At 47.4% G+C, this 21841-nt stretch overlaps 1 protein-coding gene across 1 annotated transcript; it reads left to right on the forward strand.

The window, feature by feature from the left end:
* Positions 1 to 926: 926 nt before the first annotated feature.
* NOCT (nocturnin) lies at positions 927 to 20974 on the forward strand. The gene is made up of 3 exons (XM_084769024.1): positions 927 to 1192; positions 17148 to 17417; positions 19110 to 20974. Exons 1-3 carry the CDS (start codon positions 1036 to 1038, stop codon positions 19943 to 19945), a joined length of 1263 nt encoding a protein of 420 aa, XP_084625150.1. The 5' UTR covers positions 927 to 1035; the 3' UTR covers positions 19946 to 20974.
* Positions 20975 to 21841: the final 867 nt, after the last annotated feature.

The following is a 21841-nucleotide window of genomic DNA, read 5'->3' on the forward strand; positions in this document are numbered from 1 at the left end:
CGTGTATTTCTATGGTTGTTTGCTTTTTGAGACAGGGCTTTACTATGTAGCTCTGGCCGGCCCAGAACTCTCTAAACTGACCATGCTGAAGAGCCACCTGCCTCTGCCTCCAGAGTGCTGGGATTAAAGGCATGCGCCACCATCGCCCTGCACCTGCTTTCCACTTCTAATTTGGCTTTTTCGGTGGTTTATTGGATGGGTGATCCTCTAAATTCGCTAACAGTCCCAATTACCCATCGCAAGCAGTTTTTCCCTAATTCCCTGGCCTTCATTTCCCCTGAGTGCTGCTTGCCAGGTGTGAATTCCTGACCTCCAATCATATGGTCCATCTCACACGCCTTGCCTAACAGACCTTCCGGCAGCCTTGTGGACTGATGCTCTCATCTCCACCGTCAGTTTCCGCATCTCCTGACTGAGGAACGGATGCTGTAGCGGCCGCCACCGCTTCGCCGTGGCTAATTTACATAACTGCTGTGGGGCGTGAAGCTTGACGGCCTTGGCTGGGCAGTCTCACAGACACGCGCTCGCACACACTCACAGCGCTGGAACCAACCCGGGATTCCCAGCCTGTGGACGCTCCCATTGCAGCCGGCGGGAGGGGACGCCGCCTCACGGGACGCCTCGCCAGCGGATCCCTGCGACCTCGATCGTCCCGCAGCCTCCACCCCGCGACCGACCCACCGTGTCTCTCTCTCTGGTCCAGCGGGTCCATCCCCGGCAAGAACCGTCCCCGCCTCGCACCACCTGGGTCGTGCGCGCTGATCTTCTCCCCAGCAGCCGCCGCGTGGTAGCGTCCGCCCCGCCACCGCTTGCCGGTGGCTCCGCGGCGCTTGCCGGCGCGCCTCAGTGAAGCTGCCACCTCCGCCGCGGTCGCCGCGTCTACCTCCCGGCTCCGCTCGCCCGCCTGCTCCGCGTCCCGAGAGGAGGAGGAGGAAGAAGGAACCCCGCTTGCAGCGCACGGATCGCGCGAACTCACCCCCACTCCCCCATACACACACACACTCGGCCCGGCTGGACAGCGCGGCGGCGCCCGGCATGTATCAGAGCCCGCGGTGGCTCTGCTCGGCCCTGCTGTTCAGGGACGCCCCCGGCCTGCGCCGCACGCTCGCCCCGCCGGTGCTCCTACCCCGGCCCGCGTCCCCGCGACTGCAGGCGGCCGCCTCGGGCGCCGCGAGGTCGCATCCCCGAACAGGTGAGTGAGAGCGCCGAATGAATGGGGCGCTTGAGGGCCGGTCCCCCCCACCCCCCACCCCGCTGTCCTCCCGCGCTTCGCCGCGTTGTCGAGTCCTGGAGGAAGCGAACATCGCTCGGCCGGGGGTTAGGGGTGGGGGATCGCTTTCCCTGTTTGTGTCGGATCTACCTGGAGCCCCGGAGGCCACAGAGATCCTACTTCGTCACGCGTTTTGTTTCCTTTTATCCCCCGGGTGCAGGCGGTTAGGCTTTGGTTGCAGTCTGTTCACGGACATCTTTATGCGGGGCGGGCGGGGGAAGGACCCTGAAAATGACATGACCGTGGGTTTGCAGGGCCTGTCTTCAAGCCGTGTTATAGCAATAGCACATGGTGACTCGCTTACATTTATTTGGTGGGGGAGTCTTAAATCCCTGGGTGAAGAGTTGTAAATAAGCCTTTCACGGAGAATCAGCTCCATACATTATCCTGTGTTTTCAGTGTCGCCTTTCTAACTAAAGACGGATTGCGACGATCACAAACTACATACAAATTAAGTATGGCTTTTAAATGAATAGTTTCTTCCTCAAATCTAGCAATTATTTCATGTGGGCTTTCCTTTAAAACTAGCAATTATATTGTAATACTTTTCTAGAAAGTGTAATTTGGTTGATACCTCAAAGTAGGTTATTTTACTATAGTATACATTTTGGTAGACTTTTGGTTTGATGGACAGATTTCACATTAGAAATTATAGGTACACTGAGGCTTTGTGTTGCTGTTTGTTTTTTCAGGACATGGCTCTGGCTGTCCTGAAACTGAACTATATAGACCAGGCTGTGCTGGAACTAACAGAGATAAGGCCATCTCACCTTTTTTTTTTTTTTAATAATGTGTAAAAATAGGTGTGGTGGCATACACTTATAATCCCAGCACTCAGGAGGAGGCCAGCCTGGTCTACAAAGAGTACCAGGACAGCCAAGCCTACACAGAGAAACCTGGTCTTGAAAAAAAACAAAACAAAACAAAAAACAACAATAACAAAAAAAAGTTTGAAGGAGGCAAGGTTGTCTGGGACAAGCGTATTTTAAATCCCCCCCAAGAAGCCTGCTGTGGTAGCACACACTTTTAATCCCAGCACTTGGGAGGCAGAGGCTGTGAGTTCAAGGCCAGCCTGGTCTACAAAGAGAATCCAAAATAGTCAAGACTACACATGAAACCTTGTCTCAGGAAAAAAAGAAAAAAAAATCCCCCTCCAACTCTGGATACCTGCCTCTGCCTCCTGAGTGCTGGGACCTCTGCCAGGCTAATACATTTCTTTACAGGTTTTCTGAAAGCCCTTGTTCAGGCCTTTATAGTGGGAGGATGTGGGATAGAGTTAGGGAAGTGGTAGAGTGTGGGCTTTAATCCCCACCAAACCCCAAATGCAGTCTCTAGCAGCAAAGACACTGCGGGGAGATAAAGTCATTGATTCATTTTCATTCATTCAAGATCTTATGCAATGTCACACCCCCCCCCCACACACACACACAGGTGCTTTAATACAGACCATTCTGTAAAGTATAATAGTAAAGATTCTAAGATTTAGGTTATTCAGAAGCGCTTACTTTCCATTAAGAGATGAGATTCAGGGCCAAGGAGTTGCTTGCTGCCAAGCCTGAAGACCTAAGTTCAATTCCAGGCATCACCTAAAGGAAGGCGAGGACTAACTCCTCCTTCAAAATGTCCGCTGGCCTCCACAAGGTGCCTGCTCATATAGGCAACAGATGAGTGTAATTTTTAATTTTTGTAAAGATGTAAGCAGATGTGGTTACCTGGGCAGCACCATTCCTTTTTTTGTTTTTGTATTTGAGACAGTGTAGCCCTTTCTGCCCTGCAGGTCTCCAGAGACTAAAGGTGTGGGTGGCCAGGAGCAGTTCCTGAATTCAGGGTCAGCCTGGGGCCCAGGAAATGTTTGGTTGGTTGGTTTTGGTTTTTCCGAGACAGGGTTTCTCTGTGTAGCTTTGGCTGTCCTGGACTCACTTTGTAGACCAGGCTGGCCTCGAACTCACAGCGATCTGCCTGCCTCTGCCTCTGGAGTGCTGGGATTAAAGGCATGTGCCACCAAGACCAGCTGTTTGTTTGTTTGTTTTGGTTGGGACGCAGGTAACGGTCCAGAACTGTGTTCTCATTAGGGGGAGAGGGTTTTTACAAAAGTTTGTTTAATTAAATGAAACACTTCACAAGGTAGCCATAAAGGTCTTTGCACAAGAACAATAATTCTTGATGCTTTCAGGATTCAGAGGGTGGAAGGCGGCAGAATTCAGAGCTAGACTTTGAAAATACAGTTAGCAATGGTGGCAGACACATTCAGCCTCAGCATTTGGCTCAGCACTTTGGAGGCGGGAATCTCTGAGTTTGAAGTCACCTGATCTATAGAGTTTCAGAAACCCTGTCTCAAAAAACCAAAACAAAAAACAAAAAAAAAAGGAAAGAGAAAAAAATATGGTTAGGGTTGAAAATGAAACATTTGTTGAGGAAAAGCAGCAAAAAGAAAAGAAAAGAACATAAAAGGCATTAAAGGAGAGTAAAGAAGAAGCATTTTTGCAGAATAGGCAGTATTTTTCAAAAAACACTTGAGTTTTGTTTTAAAACTCCAGATTATTGAATTTGTTAAATTAAAGTTTAATGGTGGTACCCAGATTCCATACTTTTAAAGATAAATAACAAGGCCCCACATTCCTTTTATTTCTTCCTTCTCACTTTTATTTATTTATTTATTATGTATACAGTGTTCTACCTGCATGTAACACACCAGCACACCAAAAGAGGGCACCGGATCTCATTATAGATGGCTGTGAGCCACCATGTGGTTGCTGGGAATTGAGCTCAGGGCCTTGGCTGGCCAGTGGTGGCTCACGCCTTTAATCCCAGCACTCAAAGCTACACAGAGAAACCCTGTCTCGAAAAAGAATAAATAAATAAATAAATAAAAATGAACTCAGGGCCTTTGGAAGAGCAGCCAGTGCTCTTCTTAACCTCTTCCCCATCTCTCCAGCGCGCCTCACTTTTAAATGAAGAATTATTTTTTAAAATTTTGTGTGTTTTTTTTATGTCACGCATTTGTGGGAGTACCTTAAGAGGGCAGCAGACGGCATCAGATCCTGGGGCTGGAGTGGAGGATGGTTGGGCCCCATCCAACCACCGGGTCTGGAAGGGCAGCAGTGCTTCTGACCATCTGAACTGGTCCCTACACCTTCCCTTTTCTTAGAGGTCAACCTAGATCCTTGAATGTTAAGCAGATTTTTTTGTTGTTTTGTTGTTGTTGTTGTTGTTGTTGTTGTTGTTGTAGAAAGGGTCTTATATTGCCCAGGCTGATCTTAAACTTTCTTATGTGGCTATTCTGATTCTTTTGCCTTTACTACAAAATGCAAGGTTTACAGGCGTGGGCCACTAGGCCAAAGCAAGCCCTAAACACCCCAAACTTGTTCAAAAGACCCTGAAGGAGCTGAAAGCTACTCCAGCTCTCTGTGAGGGTGTAAGTGGCAGCACATTTCATAATCTAGCTTAACAATTGGAGGGACTTAGAGGATGAGCTCGGCCCCTTCAGAGGAAGAGGCAGCAGTTGCCACAGTGACTGCTGCAGAGATGCGGAGCGTCATCTGTGGGCTTGGAAATGTTGTTCTCCAGATCCTCCTCTTCCTCCTCCTCTTCTTCCTCCTCCTCCTCTTCCTCCTCCTCCTCCTCCTCCTCTTCCTCCTCCTCCTCCTCCTCCTCAGTTAATGAGGAGTTGGCTGGGGCGCTGTTCTCCACCACTGGAACACGGTGCTTTTTTTTTTTTCTTGGTACAATCTTAAAAGCAAATACCAGCTCAGTTGACAAGGCAACTTTACTCAGGAGGCCCCTTAGCTGTGTGAGTAAGCTGTTTATGAGAAATGAGGAAGCGTGTAATTATCAAGCTTCTCCGGAGTAAGCGTGTTTCCTTATGGAGAGCTCAGGCATCGTTTTCCTGTAGTGTTCAATGGTAGCAGCCTAAATGCAGAGGGAGCCTCGCAGGGTGGAGTGTTGTTAGGTTAATAACCACGGTGCTAGAATCAAGCTCAATGCATGGGCGTTTGCAGTTCCTTTAGCCCTGCTTGCTGTGTCTTAATGCCAGATGGTATCTAGAAGAGATTGACCAATCAGCTGATGGCTTTATTGAACTGTATACTTAACCACGTACTACACTGCTCCATATGCTAAGTACAGCAGGCATGCAGAACAATCTTGTATGGCCAGATTGGTTAAGGGAAAACTTTAGAAGGCGTGGAAGACAGCGCACAGGCTGGAGAAGGGCGCAGTAGTGGAACAGGGAGAACAGTGTGATAAAAATGCACCTCTCAGTAGCAAATGCAAGTTTTTACAAAGATTTGGTTAGTTATTGTGTACGCAGTCCTCTGTCTGCATGTACACCTGCCGGCCAGAAGAGGGCATCAGGTGGTTGTGAGCCACCATGTGGTTGCCGGGACTTGAACTCAGGACCTCTGGAAGAGCACTCAGTGCTCTTAACCTCTGAGCCATCTCTCCAGCCCTATCAAACGCAAATTTACAGATTTGATTTCTTCAAGAGAAACCTGATAAACGCTGTCTAGCAGGTGCCTCTGATACTTCAGTGCGGGTTGGGAATATTCTATGACCCTGCCTTCCCAAAGGTGCGCCTTTCTCCCCGCTTAATTTTATGTTTGTGGATGTTTTGCTTGCTTGTATGTATGCATGCATACATGTATATGTCTGTGCACCTTGTTCATACCTGGTACCTGAGGAGGTCAAAGGAAGGGGTTAGATTGCCTGGAACGGAAGTCACGGGTGGTTGTAAGGCACCACGTGGGCCCTGGAGAAGAGCAGCCGGTACTCTTCCCGCCGAGTCAGCCCCAGCGGCCACTCAGAAGCTTGAGGAGCCATGGGGAAGACGGCTTTACCTGAAGGAGAACCGAGGAGGAAGACAGGAGATTGACAGCTGCATGCTGGGAGTTACTCTCGACTCGTCAGAACGTGCCGGGCCTCAGTGTGGCCACGTCAGGAGTGGTTACCACACTTGAGGAAAGACCCAGAACTCAAGGAACAATCCACCCGGGCATTTAGCCCTGTGGTGAAACCATCTGGCTAGCTAAGAGGTTTAGGATTTATTTTGTTTTGTTGTTGTTGTTTAATTTTTTTGGTTTTTCGAGACAGGGTTTCTCTGTGTAGCCTTGGCTGTCCTAGACTCACTTTGTAGACCAGGCTGGCCTCGAACTCACAATGATCTGCCTGCCTCTGCCTCCCAGGTGCTGGGATTAAAGGTGTGCACTACCACCGCCCAGGTGAGAAACCCTGTCTTGAAAAACCAAAAAAAAAAAAAAAAGGTAAATAATACAATACAGTCCCCAGTAGCAGCAAGAAGGGTCGCGGTCACATGTCCTCCTAGAGCATTGTTCTCAGTCTTCCTGTGTCTCCCTTCTTACCTGCCCTGCAGTGCTGGCCTCTTGCATGCTAGGTTGACGCTGCTCGCACTGAGCTGCATTCCCGACTTGCATGGGAAGGGGAGCTGGAAAGTGGCAGTTGCACCTGTGTCGAATGAGGAAGCCAGTGGAGGCCACTCTCTTTGCCAAGGGTAAGGAAGGCTGCCTTCTGCCTTCACTCCCCTGCTCAGAAGGACCCTTGAAAAGTGAACAAGATGGCACAAGCTTTGTAATGCCAGCCCTCAAGAGGCTGATGGCAGAGGATTTCACGTGTGAGGCCTGGCTGGTCTGCACAGTGAGGTCCAGCCTCCAGCAATCGCACGAGGATCAAAGGGGAAATCTAAATTAACATGCCTTAGAAGCTTGTCCATAGACCGCCCCTGATCTGCTCTGCTCTCAAGGCCTGAGTTATGTAGCCACGTTCCTTAGAGGACTTTATCTGATTTCTGCGCTGCAGGCCGAAACTAGTGCAGCTGCTTAGCATCTCCTTTTAATGTTGTTTATTTGCTTATGTGTATGTGTCTGTACATGTGTGTAGGTTCCTGGGGAGGTCATAAGGGGTTACTAATGGATCAGGTCACATGGACCTGAAGTTCCAGGAGGTTGTTAGAAGCCCAGTATGAATGCCCCGAATTTGGCTTACTGATGGCATAACTTCTGGCTTTCTGATTAATTTATTCCTCTGATTTTTAATTTCTTTAGATTTATTCGTGAGTATGAATGTTTGGCCTGTATATATGTATGTGTGACACATGTGTGCCTGGTACCCTGGGAAGTCAGAAGAAAGCATCAAATCTGCTGGACCTGGTGTTATAGATGCCCGTGAGTCATGTCCTGGTGCTAGGAACCAAACCCAGGTCCTCTGTGAGAGCAACAAGCTCTCTTAACCACACGGACAGCTCTCCGGCCCTAAGTTTTTTGGATTGGAAGTGCTTTATTCTCAAAAGATTTTAGGAAGGAAAGTAACTATATGTTTCATTTTGCTAACTTGATCTAGAACCAACAGGCCCAATGACTTATTTGTAGTGTGCCAAATAAAGATAATTTATAGTTCTCCTTTAGTTGTTTTGCTGTTTGTGACGCGTCTCATTGAATAACCCAGTGGAATTTACTGTGTGGCCAGGGCTGGCTTCAATTAAACTCAATAGGTAGTAAAGATTGAACTTGAACCTGTCATGCGCTACCACTCCCAGAAGGCTCTAGAAGTTCTGCGAACATTTCTTCTTGTTTGTTAAGTGACAGAAAGCTTGTTTTGATTTCATCATATATGCGTACTGTGAGGGTGGCAGGGGTGTGGGTGAAGGCGGAGGAGGAGACAGGTAGACAAGGCTCTTACTCCATAGTTCTGGCTGGCCTGGAACTTATTAGCCGAAGAGCCCAGCCTTGAACTCACAGCGATCCACCTGCGTCTGCCTTCCTGGTGCTAAGATTAAAAGTGGAAGCCACCATTCCCAGTTGATGTTTATTTTAATAGAAGTTAAAACATAAGAGTTGGCAAACTCTGTGAGGAGCCACCTAGTAAATGTTGTGACCCCTGCAGTTGCACTGTGTGAGTGTATCCAAAGGGAGTATATAATAATCCACTTTTTTTTGTTTTGTTTCATTTTGTTTTTGTTTTTGAGACAGGGTTTCTCTGTGTAGCCTTGGCTCAGCTAACAATCCACTTTTTATGAACATTGAAATTTGAATTTCATGTTTTTTTTTCCCATTTATTAATTCTTTGGTTTTGTTTTTTGTTTTTCTTTTCCCCTGGGACAGGGTTTCTCTGTGTTAGCCTTGACTGTCCTGGACTCGCTTTGTAGACCAGGCTGGCCTCGAACTCACAGTGATCCACCTGCCTCTGCCTCCTGAGTGCTGGGATTAAAGGCGTGCGCCAGGCTTACATGGGTTTTTTTTTTACCCCACATGTCCTGCTAATATTTTTCTCAACTACTTATTAATATAGAAGGAAGTAAAGGTGTCTCATCGATCAGCAGCTGTGCAATACCAGGGCAGCAGCAGGTTTGGACTGGTTTGTGGGCCCTATTCTAGAGAACTCTGCTCCGCCTAATACCCTCTGGACTCTCACAGCTGTAAAAACAGGTCATTTTAAAAGCATCCCCGTGTCAGTCAGCAGACTGTCTGAGTGGTGCTTTCCCACTAATCTCTTCAGAGCATTTTTCCAGAACCCACCTCAGGGAAGCTGTTGGCCAGCTGACGAGCATTGGAGCCCCGAACATGTTAGACTAAGTTATTTTCTTGTTTTGTTTTGTTTTGTTGAGAGTGTGTAGAGCAGTATGTAAATGGATCTCTTTAGAGGTGTCTTCTAATAAGGCTGTCGTGACTGGAACTACGGCTCAGCCTTTTCTGGAACATGCTTTGACTTTCTCATCTGGTCTCTGGCTTTGTGCTGCTGTCCGTGGATCATGGCACCGTGTCTCAGCGCTTGTATTTTTAGACCATTAGATTGAGAGTCGTGACCTTCACTGGATATCTCTGGAAATGCCACTTGGGTCATGACACTGCTTTGTACACTTTGTGCTGTACCAGTTGTGTGTGCCTTAGTGGCAGTGACGTCGACAGATGGAGGAGGTGAAACTTGACCTCTGATGATCCCTGGCACCAAGTGCGGGCAGCTCTGTGTGCCTGGGCCGCTCCCTGTGGGAGGCAGCCCTGCTGGAGATGCTGACACTCCACAGTACAAGGTGCAGCTAATATCACCAGGCCCCTCTGCAGTCTCCAAACACCAGTGTCCACATCTGGAACAGTGGCTTCCAGGGTTGCTGGAAGAGTGACGGAACACGTCATCTGACACTTCTAATAGCCTGCTCCTGAGCTTCAGAGGACTGCCAGTCATTCAGAAATGCTAGATAATAAGTCCATTCACGGCCTTAGAGAACTAGGGTTGGTTATTTAACCATCGTGCTGGGGATTGAACTCTGGGTCCTGCCATGCAAGAACTTCTCCATTGGACACATTTAAACTTGTGAAACTGTGTCTTCCTGTATAAAGTTTTGCTAACAGTTAAAAAAAAACTTTTTTCCCCAAGACAGGGTTTCCTGTGCAGCCTTGGCTGTCCTGGACTCTCTTTGTAGACCAGGCTGCCCTCGAACTCACAGAGATCCACCTGCCTCTGTTTCCCCAAGGGCTGGGATTAAAGACCTGTGCCACCACGTCCGGCTCAGTAAAATGAGAATTACAAGTAACAAAACGGCAGGCAGCCTTGCCAAAAAAAAAAAAAAATCTATGTACTTTGCTGATTAAATGTTCCTTAATTTTTTATTTTGCCATAATGGGTAAATGTTCTAGCACCATATGTCTCCAGCCCTAGGAACGTTTACTAAAACACCAAGCTGTGTGTATTGTCCCTGCCCTCATGATAGCTGTCCCATACCCAGGACATGGTACACATTGCTAATCTCAGCACTTGGGCTGGGGAAAGAGAAATGGTTTAAATATCCAAGGACAATTAAAGTTAAAAAAAAAAAAAAACAGGTCAGAGCCGGGCAGTGGTGGCATTAGTGTAGGCTTTGATCCCAACACTCAGGAGGCAGGTGGATCTCTGAGTTCAAGGCTAGCCTGGTCTACAGAGAAAGTTCCAGAACAGCCAAGGCTATCCTGCATGTGTGGAGGGGGGTGGGGGAGGAGCAGATCAGGTAAAAAAAAAAAAAAAAAAAACCAAAAAACTAGTAATGTGTGGGCATAGACCTAGACATGGGTGCTTGAATATTTGATTCCTTCAGAATACACTCGAACATGTAGTATAGTCAACATTCTACCGTCTTGTGTCAGTGTATATTTTGTGTGAACTTTCACTCACTTGCCCTGAAGATGGCCACATTTATTCAGGAACCCACTCTAATAAGCCAGTGAGAAAATTAGCTAGCCTAATTAGCTCTCTTAACCTTTTGAGGTAGTTCAACGCGTGGCCAGCAGATGGCAGCATTGGGCTGCTGGTACTTAATGTGCAAAGTGTTGGTGTGTCCCAGGTTTCCTTAGGCCCAAGGTTAATCAGCTTCCAATTCTCCCTAGGTGTGAGCCTAAGATAGCCCTGGATTTTGTTTATTATTTTAGCTGGCCCATGCTGTCGAGATTCTAAACTCAAACTGTGAGAAGCATCCACTGGCTGGGTAGCTGGACATGAAGTAGCTGGCTAACTAGGAGAGAACAGTGAGAAGAGGTGTCTTCTGGTCGCTGCTAGGGCTGCTTGGGAACTAGATAGGACCAGCCAGTTTAGGTCTCAACTGTTGAGATTGCCCCCCAGTAATTAAAAATGTAAAAACAGTTCCAGCCAGGAGCTGTACAGCTAAGTCCAACCCTTCCCTGGCAGATACAAAAGCCCTGAGTTCAAACCCTGGGTTCCGTCTCTAGCACTGAAGAGAAAGGTCTAGATAAAGCTAGGTATATTCAGTCTTTTATTTAACATGTGTGGTGGGGGTGTTAGCTGTGTAACCCTAGCTGGCTTGGAACTGTAAAGAGCAGGTTGGCCTTGGATATGAAGCAGTCTTCTTGCCTCTGTCTTGAGTGCTAGGATCGCAAATATGTACTAACGCGCCCAGTGATACAAGCCGTATTCAATTCTTTCAGCAGGATCAGGTGGTGCATGCTTTTATCCCAGCACTTGGGAGGCAGAGGGGCAGGAGGATCTCTGTGAGTTCAAGGCTACACAAAGAAGCCCTGTCTCCAAAACCAAACAGAAACAACAACAACAAAAATTCTGAAGATCGGTTTCTTTTGAGACAGCCCAAGTTGGCTTTGAACCCATAATACCCAGGAATACAAAATGGGCTGTTGTTGAGCTTAGGCTCACTGCTAAGAGTGCCGTATTTCCCAGGGGGTAATTAAGACAACCTGGAATTCCAGCCACCTGTCCCCAACCCCCAACGCCACACAAATTAGTGTCATCAGAGAGGAAGGAGCCACCATGATCAGTGGGGGGAAGGGCCAATCCATGGTGGATGGTGCTACCTTCTGGGCTGGTGATCCTGAGTTCTCTAAGAAAGCAGGCTGAGCAAGCTAGGAAGCAGCACCCCGCCATGACCTGTGCATCAGCTCCTGCCTCCAGGTTCCTGCCCTGCTTGAGTTCCTGTCCTGACTTTCCTCCAGTGATAACTATGTAATCTGGAAGTGTAAGCTGAATAAACCCTTTCCTCCCTGGCTTGCTTTCTGGTCACAACACTAGAAACCCTAACTAGGACAAAATGTAAGCAAAACATTGAGGCAAATGTTTAGGTCTGTCATTTTTTTTAATCTTCATAATAACCCTGAACTTACAGAAATGAGATGCAAAACGTAGCTAGATGGTAGTGTAAACTAAATTCTCTAATGACAGAGCAGCTAGAAAAACATCCTTTGTAAAACTGGTGGCCTCTAGCTAGTTGAGAAGACAGAAGGGGCAGGGCTTCATCAGGGTTCCGCACTTGTTCGAGCTCAGCCTTGCTTGTCAACTGGAGTACTGCGCACCCTTGGCTTCCGTCAGGGGTGCTAGGGTGTACCCCAAAGCTAGCCCGCACCCTTGGGTTCCGTCAGGAGTGCTAGGGCTAATCCCCACCCCCCAAAGCATATTTGAAGTTCCCTGTGATTAAACAGTGAGCCAGGCTGAGGAGTCCTTGGTCCACGGTTCTAGGGGTTGTCAGCTGTGTTTAGTTTAGGGCTAGGGATGTGCTTAGGTGTTTGCTTATTGCAAGCGATGGTGCACTCTATCAGTGTTTTTATTTCCTTGGATATGAGGATAGATGAAAGCCGGACCCAAGCTTTATGAACACATGGCTTGGGCTGAGCCCAGAGTCTTTCAGTCTAACTTATCTCTAGGCCTAGGCCTGGAAGCTCCCAGCCTCCGGTACAATCTAATCCTCTGCAAGCCTGGACCTTGAAGGCTTCAGCTTCCAGCCTCTGCCTGCCAACCTAGGCCTAGAGTGTTTCAGCCTCCGAGACTTCCTGCTAAAGAAGCTCACCCTCTCTGGCTCTTTCTGAGCTTTGGCTGACCGATTCACACTGGCTTCTCTCGGCCTCTCACTGAACTGCTCTGCTTGGAAAGCTGCTTCTGAACTCCACAGACTGCACCAAACTGGGCTGGTCCGCAGAGCCCTACTGTCTGCGCGAACTCCCTGCTCTCTTGCTGCGCTGCTCTTATGGAGCTTCTCTTTCCTGTCTGTTCTCGTGAGAGGTGGGCAGGTCGAATCTCCGACTCATTCTGTCAAATCTTTCTCTCATGGATACATCACTTTGCCCCTCAATTAGACAAAATTATGACACAGGGCTGCTAAAAGTACTTGTAATCCAAAGGAGAAAAGGGCAGCGTATAATTTTCAGTTGAAATAGAAGCAATGCCATCCACCTGTCTACCAGCCCTTCACATTCCTTGGATGGGAGCTCAGTGGTGTAGAGTGCTGGCCTAGCATGACAAGGCCCTGTGCTCCTTTGATCTCTCTTTTTCTTTCTGGCTTTTTGAGACAGGGCTTCTCAGTGAAGCCTTGGCTGGCCCTGTGTGTGTTGTTTTAATGATTTATTTTTCTTATTTTATGTATGTTAGTATTCTGCCTGCCTGCGTGTGTGCCTGCATCTGTCTGTCTGTCTGTCAGATCCCCTGGAACTGGAGTTAACAGACAGCTGTGAGCTGTCGTGTAGTGTTGGGCATTGAACCCAGGTCCTTTGGAAGAACAGCCAGTGTTCTTAAATGCTAAGCCACCTCTCCAGTCCCAATGTGTGTGTTTTAAACGTTTTTCTGGTCGAGGCAGTTTCCAGTTCTGGCTGTTCTGAGACTCACTGTGGGTAGACGAGGCCTCTGTTTCCTGAGTGCTGAGCTCCCCTGCTGGTTTATGCAGGCTTTGGCCACTGAGCTGTCTTTAAAGTTCGGGTCCTTACTTTCCTCGCCGCAGTCCTTTTCTAAAGGGACCTGGATTTTATTTGTGGGTTGGTTGGTTTGTTTTACTTGTTTATTTTTAGTTTTTTATTTATGTGCTTGTGTCTGGATGAGTGCGTGTGTGTGCTCACAGGGGCCAGAAGGTGGTGTCGGATCACTTGGGATTAGTTGTAGCCAGTAGTGAGCTGCCTGGCGAGGGTACTAGTACTGAGCCTTTGCAGCCTGTTATTTGATTGGTGTTTTTTGCTTTGTTTGTGTCAATGTTGGAGTTTACGTGAACCTAATGCATTTTTTAAAATTTACTTATTTATTTATTTTATGTAAGCCCTACTAAGATGTCTTTTTCAGAATAGTGAGCTAAACGTGGAAATAATAAAATTCACAGTGAAGCCGTGAGGGCCGAGTTGTGTGTGGGAACTAAATGATTTAATTAGCTTTGCTGCCCGGTGCAAGAACGTCCACCAGTGTCCTCACCTCTGCTTCAGTAGCTTTCAGGAGTAAAAGCTCAGCTTGTTGTGTGTTCTTTGTCTTCGCTGAGCATCAAAATAACTTTTTCATGTTTTGTCGAAGTCTTGGGGAAGGAAAAGTGCTTTACTTAAATGCTTCCTCAGGCTGTCTTACCAGAAGCCAGAAAGAATATCTGCACTTTAGTATTTACTCAGTCACACACACACACTCACACCTCACACACACTCACATAGTAAAATCTGCCCTCTCAAAAAACAAAACGCTTGTACTACTTGTACACTTCTCTCCTTTTAAGGCAAATTTTCTCAAAATAACTTCTCTTTCTCTCTCTCCCTCCTCCCCTCATTCGCCACCAAAAACAAGGAATTTCTGCTGTCACTGAAGCTTCCTGTGTAGCTAATTCCAGATGTGTCCTCCCTCACTTGGCTTCACTTGCCATTGGCACCGGGTGCAGGTGCTAAGGTCCTCGTGGCAGCATCCTCACAAACCGCTTGGTTTTTCTCCCTCTCTGGGCTTACCTTTCACCAGCTGCGGCTCACCCCACCCAGTCCCTTAGCATCCTCCCTCTCCGCTCCCAGTGCTGCGCACATGCCACAGGCCTGCCTCTGAGCTACCATCATACATTAAACCAAATAGTCAACTCAGAATTTTCCAGAAACTTCTTGACCGAGAAAAAGGGCAGAGACCTTTAATAGCCCAAGTACCTTGTCCCTCTAGTCTCCACACTGGTCTGCCTCAGTAATTAACCCTTCTGGGCACACATCCTGCTCAACTTCCGCACGTGCTCTCCCTCTGGCCAGCCTGGCCTCCAGTAGGTCCCAGTTGGGCTTATTTTCTTAGCGCGTGTATCTTCTGAAGAGCCATCCTCAACCATCACAGATAACAGAAGCAAATCCTGTGCTACCCAAATCCCCGTCTCACCCCTCTTCTGCATTTATTCAGCGCACTTTGAACCAAATACACACTATATGGTCCTTTGGTCTTCCCACTACAAGATGTGCTGCCTGAAAACAAGGATTTTGGCCAGGCGTGGTGGCACTCACCTTAAACCCAGCACTCAGAAGGCAGAGGCAGGTAGATCTCTGTGAGTTCGAGGCCAGTCTGGTCCACAAAGCGAGTGCAGGACAGCCAAGGGTACACACAGAAATCCTGTCTCAAAGACCCAGAAACAAATCAAGGATTTGGTCTGTGTTGTTAAGGTGTGTGTGTCTCCAGGACTAGTGTCTGGTGCGCTGTGGACATTGAGACATTGGGCGAGAGATGTTCATTTTCGAGTGTGGGTGTGCTTGCATGAGCGATTGAGGCAGGGGGTTGATGGTGGCTTTTGTGATGGCTTTGGTAAGTGGTGTATATTCACAAACGAGTGCTGTATATGTAAGTCCCTCTTTGAAGTTTCTTCTATTTGTTTCTGAGACGGGCTCTCGCTATGTAGCTGTGGCTGGCCTGGAACTCAGAGAGGTCTGCCTGCCTTCCCCCACCCCCACCCCCCCAGAGCAATAGGGTTAAAGGAGTGTCCAAGCATGCCAGTCTCTTTAGAGACTTTCTGATTATTTGCCATTTTGAGGCTGAGTCTAGGTAACTTGTAGCTAAACTGCCCTGGAACTCCTGGTATGTGCCATCATGCCTAGCTTTTTTTTCTGGCTATTATTAACCACCCCAAGTATTTTAGCCCACCTTACACTCTGGCTTATTCTCAGTAGTTAACATCTGTTCTGTCTCTCCTTAAATCATGATTACTATTTTCAGCAAACACTTCCCTGTTAGCTTTTGGAGGAAAAGGTCATGCCTATTTTGTAATGGAGGGCCCATCCCACAACTCACGGGATTCAGGAATAAAAGTGTAAATTTAACATACTGCAGAAAGTCTATCCTCAAGGACCGTGGCTTGGGTTAGAGAAAGAAGATTGGGTTCTGCCAGCAGTGGCCCCACTAACAGCACGAGCTGCAGAGGTTTAGGAGGGAATGAGTGGGCATCTTTCAGCACTCCTGCTCCCGCTGCCCTCCTTAGCTCATAAGGTAAGAGACTAGATTCATTACCACTTTGCAGCCACTTTTTATGGATGAACCTGTAATACTTTTTTTTAAGATTTATTTATCATGTATACAGTGCTCTGTCTGCATGTACACCTGCAGGCCAGAAGAGGGCATCAGATCACATCATAGATGGTTGTGAGCGACCATGTGGTTGCTGGGAATTGAACTCAGGACCTCTGGAAGAGCAGACAGTGCTCTTAACCTCTGAGCCATCATCTCTCCAGCCCCAAACCTGTAATTTTTTTTTTAAGATTTATTTATTATAGGGGCTGGAGAGATGGCTCAGAGGTTAAGAGCACCGTTGGCTTTTCCATAGGCCCCAAGTTCAATTCCCAGCAACCACATGGTGGCTTATGACCATCTGTAATGACATCTAGTACCTTCCTGTGACAGGCAGGTGCTTGTGTGAGCAGAATACTGTATAAATAATAAATAAAATTTTAAAAAAGATTTATTTATTATGTATACAATGTTCTGCCTGCACATGTGCCTGTACTCCAGAAGAGCATACCAGATCTCATTATAGATGGTTGGGAGCCACCATGTGGTTGCTGGGAATTGAACTCAGGACCCCTGGTTTGGTTTGGGTTTTTGTTGTTGTTGTGTTGTTTTTTCCGAGACAGGGTTTCCCTGTGTAGCCTTGGCTGTCCTGGACTCACTTTGTAGACCAGGCTGGCCTCCAACTCACAGCAATCCACCTGCCTCTGCCTCCCTGGGATTAGGAGTGTGCAGCATACACCACCACCTGGTGCAGAAACCTTTTTTTGTTTGGTTAGTTTTTGTTTGATTTCTCTGTGTAACAGCCCTGGCTGTTATAGACCAGGCTGGCCTGACTGCTGGGATTACAGGTGTCCCGCTGGGGGAAAAAAAATTTTTTTTCTTAAAGATAAAGACTTGAAGAGTGTGTACTTTATTTAATGATGCTTGTGTAAGACTGGGTGTGTGTAGAAAGACAAAGAAGAGGTTACTGAGGCGAGATGAACACGTTTAGTTTTGCAAGAGATCGGTTAGCAGCGGTACTTACATTTCCTGTCCTGGTAGGAAGCTGGAGGCTAGAAACTCCGTTACTCACTACGAGAGATGGCTTGGTGCCCGCAGGAGGCAGCGCGCCCGACTCCCCCTGACTGTGTGGACAGTGAATACTCTGACAGCCGCCATGTCACTGTGCTTCTGTCTGCAGTGAGTTCCATGGGAAACGGCACGAGTAGACTCTACAGTGCTCTCGCCAAGACGCTCAACAGCAGCGCTGCCGCCCAGCACCCGGAGTACTTGGTGTCCACTGACCCAGAGCATCTGGAGCCCATCGATCCTAAGGAACTTCTGGAGGAATGCAGGGCTGTTCTGCACACGCGGCCACCCCGATACCAGAGGGATTTTGTGGACCTGAGGCCAGACTGCTCCAGTAGCCACCCTCCCATTAGGGTCATGCAGTGGAACATCCTCGCTCAAGGTATGCCTGCCCAGCCAAGCCTGGTTCCGTGCACTCCCAAGGCTTCTCCTCTCCTGTGTGGGTAGCCAGAGGGTTCTCTTCAGCAACTCAGTGGGATAGCCTTAGACATTCTGTTGCCAACAGTCAGAGTCTGTGGCAGTCTGATAGCATTTCCAGGGGACAAACTGAGTGGATTGTGTGGACAGTGTGTGGAGCACGAATTGAGACTAGCCTTGGCTGGCCTTGATGACCCCCCCACCCCCACCCCCACCCCCACCCCTAGCACTCAAAGGCTGAGGCATAACAGCTGCCAGGGTTTGAGGTGAACTTGAACTGTGGAGTGAGGCCTTGTCTCAAAACAAAATAAAACCTGATATTGCTTGGCTAAATCCTAGCACTTAAATAAAGTTACTTTAAAATACTTAAGGCAACCCAGGCGTGGTGGTGGTGTACGCCTGTAATCCCAGCACTTGGGGAGGCAGAGGCAGGTGGATCTCTAAATTTGAGGCCGGCCTGGTCTACAAAGGGAGTCTGGGACAGCCAAGGGTACACACAGAAACCCTGTCTTGTTAAAAAAAAATTTAAAAAAATTGTAGCAGCCAGGAAGTTCTGGTACACACCTTTAGTCAGAGGCAGGTCAGTCTCTGTGTGTTTGAGGCCAGCCTGGTCTGCAGGGGGAAAAAAGATTTAAAAAAATATTTGTAGCAGAAAAGGGCCCCTTTTACTATACCCACTGAATTAAAAATTACATTTATTATTCATTTGGGTGGGGGAGTTGTTCTGTTTTATTTTTCTGAGACAGGGTTCCTCTGTGTAGCCTTGGCTGTCCTGGACTCAGTTTATACACCAGGCTAACCTCGAACTCACAGTGATCCGCCTGCCTCTGCCTCCCAAGTGCTGGGATTAAAGGCGTGCGCCACCACTGCCCGGCTAATAAATTTTCTTGTTTAAAGCTGTTTGTTTATTTGTTTGTTTGTTTGTTTGTTCGTTTGTGGCAGGGTATCTTGGGACCAGGCTGACCTGAGACACTCACCTGCCTCTGCCTCGCCAGTGTTGGGATTAAAGGCTTGTGCCACCACCAACTTGCTCACTAATCTTTTAAGAAGTATTTTTATTTGTTCTTTTACAATTTTGTGCATATATCATTTATGTTGCCTTTATCTACCCATTTCCACTCCACGCTGATCTTTGGTTCTTTTCCCTGCTGCTCATTCATAAGGAAGAAGGCCTACTCACTTGCCCTATTCATTCTGAGTACTATCTATTTATATCTGTTCACATGGCTTTCTTACAGTCAGTGGTAAAACTAGTGTTTATTTAAATTGACACAGTTATATCCCCAGGACTACAAAAAACAGCTTACCTTAAACCTAAAAGCCAAGCTCTTATATGCTAGAATACAGCTAAATGAAATAGTACACACACACACCACACACACCCTGCTGCTTGCTTCAGCAAATCGTATGAGGTTTTTTTGTCTGGGTGGGTTAGCACAGCTTAGACTTCCAAGCCCCTCAGCTTTTCTACTTTTCTTTCTTAGGTAGGGGCTCAGTATGCAGTTTTAGCTAGCCTGGAGCTCAATTGTGTATCCCACCATGGCCTCAGCCTTCCTAGTTCTGAGATCGAAGGTATGCGTCACCACACCAGGCTGCCCCGTTTCTTTGACGTCATGGGTCTGTAGTAGCTAACCAATGCTTGGCTTTTCTTTTTCAGCTCTTGGAGAAGGCAAAGACAACTTCGTACAGTGCCCAGTGGAAGCACTCAAATGGGAAGAAAGGAAATGCCTTATTCTGGAAGAAATCTTGGCTTACCAGCCAGATATATTATGCCTCCAAGAAGTGGACCACTATTTCGACACCTTCCAACCACTCCTCAGTAGACTGGGCTATCAAGGCACATTTTTCCCCAAGCCCTGGTCACCGTGTCTAGATGTCGAGCACAACAACGGGCCAGATGGCTGTGCCTTATTTTTTCTCCAAAGCCGATTCAAGCTCATCAACAGCACCAACATCAGGCTGACAGCCATGACCCTAAAAACCAACCAAGTGGCCATTGCACAGACCCTGGAGTGCACAGAATCCGGCCGACAATTCTGCATTGCTGTCACCCATTTAAAAGCCCGCACTGGCTGGGAGCAGTTCCGATCCGCTCAGGGCTGTGACCTCCTCCAGAACCTGCAGAACATCACACAGGGAGCCAAGATCCCCTTGATAGTCTGTGGGGACTTCAATGCAGAGCCAACCGAAGAGGTCTACAAACACTTTGCTTCCTCCAGCCTCAATCTCAACAGCGCCTACAAGCTGCTGAGTCCTGATGGGCAGTCGGAGCCTCTGTACACCACCTGGAAGATCCGGACCTCAGGGGAGTGTCGCCACACCCTGGACTACATCTGGTATTCCCGACATGCTCTGAGCGTCACGTCAGCCCTGGACCTTCTCACTGAGGAGCAGATTGGGCCCAACCGGCTCCCATCCTTCCATTACCCTTCAGACCACCTGTCACTCGTGTGTGACTTCAGCTTTATTGAGGAGCCCGATGAACTTTTATAAACACTATCATTTTAATCACAAGAGTCTTAACCAGGGATGTTTGGGGAAACTAAGAAAGGAAGTTGCCTGGAAAAGGACACCCAGTTTCTGCCACTTCACTCTCCATCATTTCCAGCATGCCCTTGGGGTAAAAAAAATAGTTCACAAACCTTTACAGTTATAACCTACAGCGAAAAGGGTGTTTGCACTCCAGCTTGGGCCTGTGTTGTTCGTTCGTGTGCCACCCTCCACACTTAGGGCACTCACGGCATAGGCTTGCTTGGAAGTGAGCCCTTGGGAAATAAAGTAAGATGCAGGACCTTTTCTAGACACCATTTCAAGTTATTTATTTGTGGGACTTTGAAATGTCAGCAAGAAATGCATGGCAATATTTATTTTTTTATATCTTCATGTAAAATTAAGTGGATTATATATAGCATTGTATACATTTTAGAACCATGCCGGAACAGACATAATTTCTTTAGACCTTAAAAATGTTTTTATATGGTGATCTAACAGAATGTACACTAAGGAACTATTGAGCCCTGAGGGATTTGTGAGTTTCTTTGTTAAGTACATTCTCCACAGCTAATCTTTGCCATTTGCTATGCCTCCAACGTACCCATTGTGTGTCTTGAAATTCATTAGCTTTCAGTTACTCAGCTTTCTCTAGGCATTGTTACGTACTTGTAGTTCTTGTGTGGTATACATGTGAAGATTGCTCCAGTCACTTCTTCTGGAATGTGCTTTTGACAAGTCGCTTTAGGAACAGTTGCTAAGAATGTTAGTGAGAATTCCTCCCGAGACGAGGACTCTGATGCTACCAAGGCCACATGTGAGACGAGAAAACCTGTGTCTTGGAGGCCGGCTTGGGCTGTATATCAAGACTATCTATCAATTTCTAGAAGAATTAAGAGTCCAAAAGCTAGCCTGGAGTCCGATTGTTGAAACTTCTCCCAAACAAAATAACCTACTGGTGGTAAAATGGTAAATATCTTAATGTGTGAGTTCTAAGTATCATTTAAGATTAATAAATGGACTTATGACAAAGAGTGCTTTTAATATCTAGTCCTTTTAGTCCAAAAGCAATCCGGAGTTAGTTTGGATCCTTTAATCTTATGTGGTAGCACATGCTATCCATTTCCACAGTGAGTTTTCATTTTGAAAATTAACTACCCATGCAAGCTTCTGGGTGTCTTGTGCCAAGGATGAAGTCCTCCAAAATGGCTTGCCGCTGCCTTCTACCTCCAGGTCCTCAAATAAGTTATGTAACTGTCCAGTTAGTCTCCCCAGTGCACTAGACACAGACACTCACCAAGGGCCAGCAGTACTGTACCACAATGTCAGACTTCACCTTTCAATTCCCTATAGAACGTGATAGGTGTTGGTTCTGGGGACACAGGACTAAATAGGCCATTTAGGGCTGGGTAGCTCAGTGGTAGAGCATCTTATCTTATAGCTTGTGTCAAGGCCCCAGGTTTATCTCCAACACCAGGAGAGGAAATACAAAGCCACCAGCAGGACATGGTCATTCACTGGGGAAGTGGAGGTAGGAGGTAAGAAGTTCATGGTCATTCCCAACTACAAAGTAAGTTCAAGGCTAGCCCAGAATATAAGAAAATTGTTGGCAGGCAGTGGGAGGCGGATCCATGTTAGTTTGAGGCCAGCCTGGTCTACAAAGAGTCCAGGACAGCCAGGGCTATTTTTACTCAGAAACCCTGTGTGTGTGTGGGGGGGGGGGTGGCGCGGAAAGCAAGCTGTTCAACAGATTTTCATTATCAGAGGTTCTGCCACTAGTAAATCCTTGCATCCTGCCCTTATTGTCTTTGGCCTATTTGCTACGTCCTCCTTCCCTAACCTCCACCATTTGTGATACTCTTGCTTTGTAGCCCAAGATGGCCTCAAATTTGCAGCAGA

The sequence above is a fragment of the Acomys minous genome, assembly GCF_964271855.1.
Source record: "Acomys minous genome assembly, chromosome: 19".
Lineage (NCBI taxonomy): Eukaryota > Metazoa > Chordata > Mammalia > Rodentia > Muridae > Acomys > Acomys minous.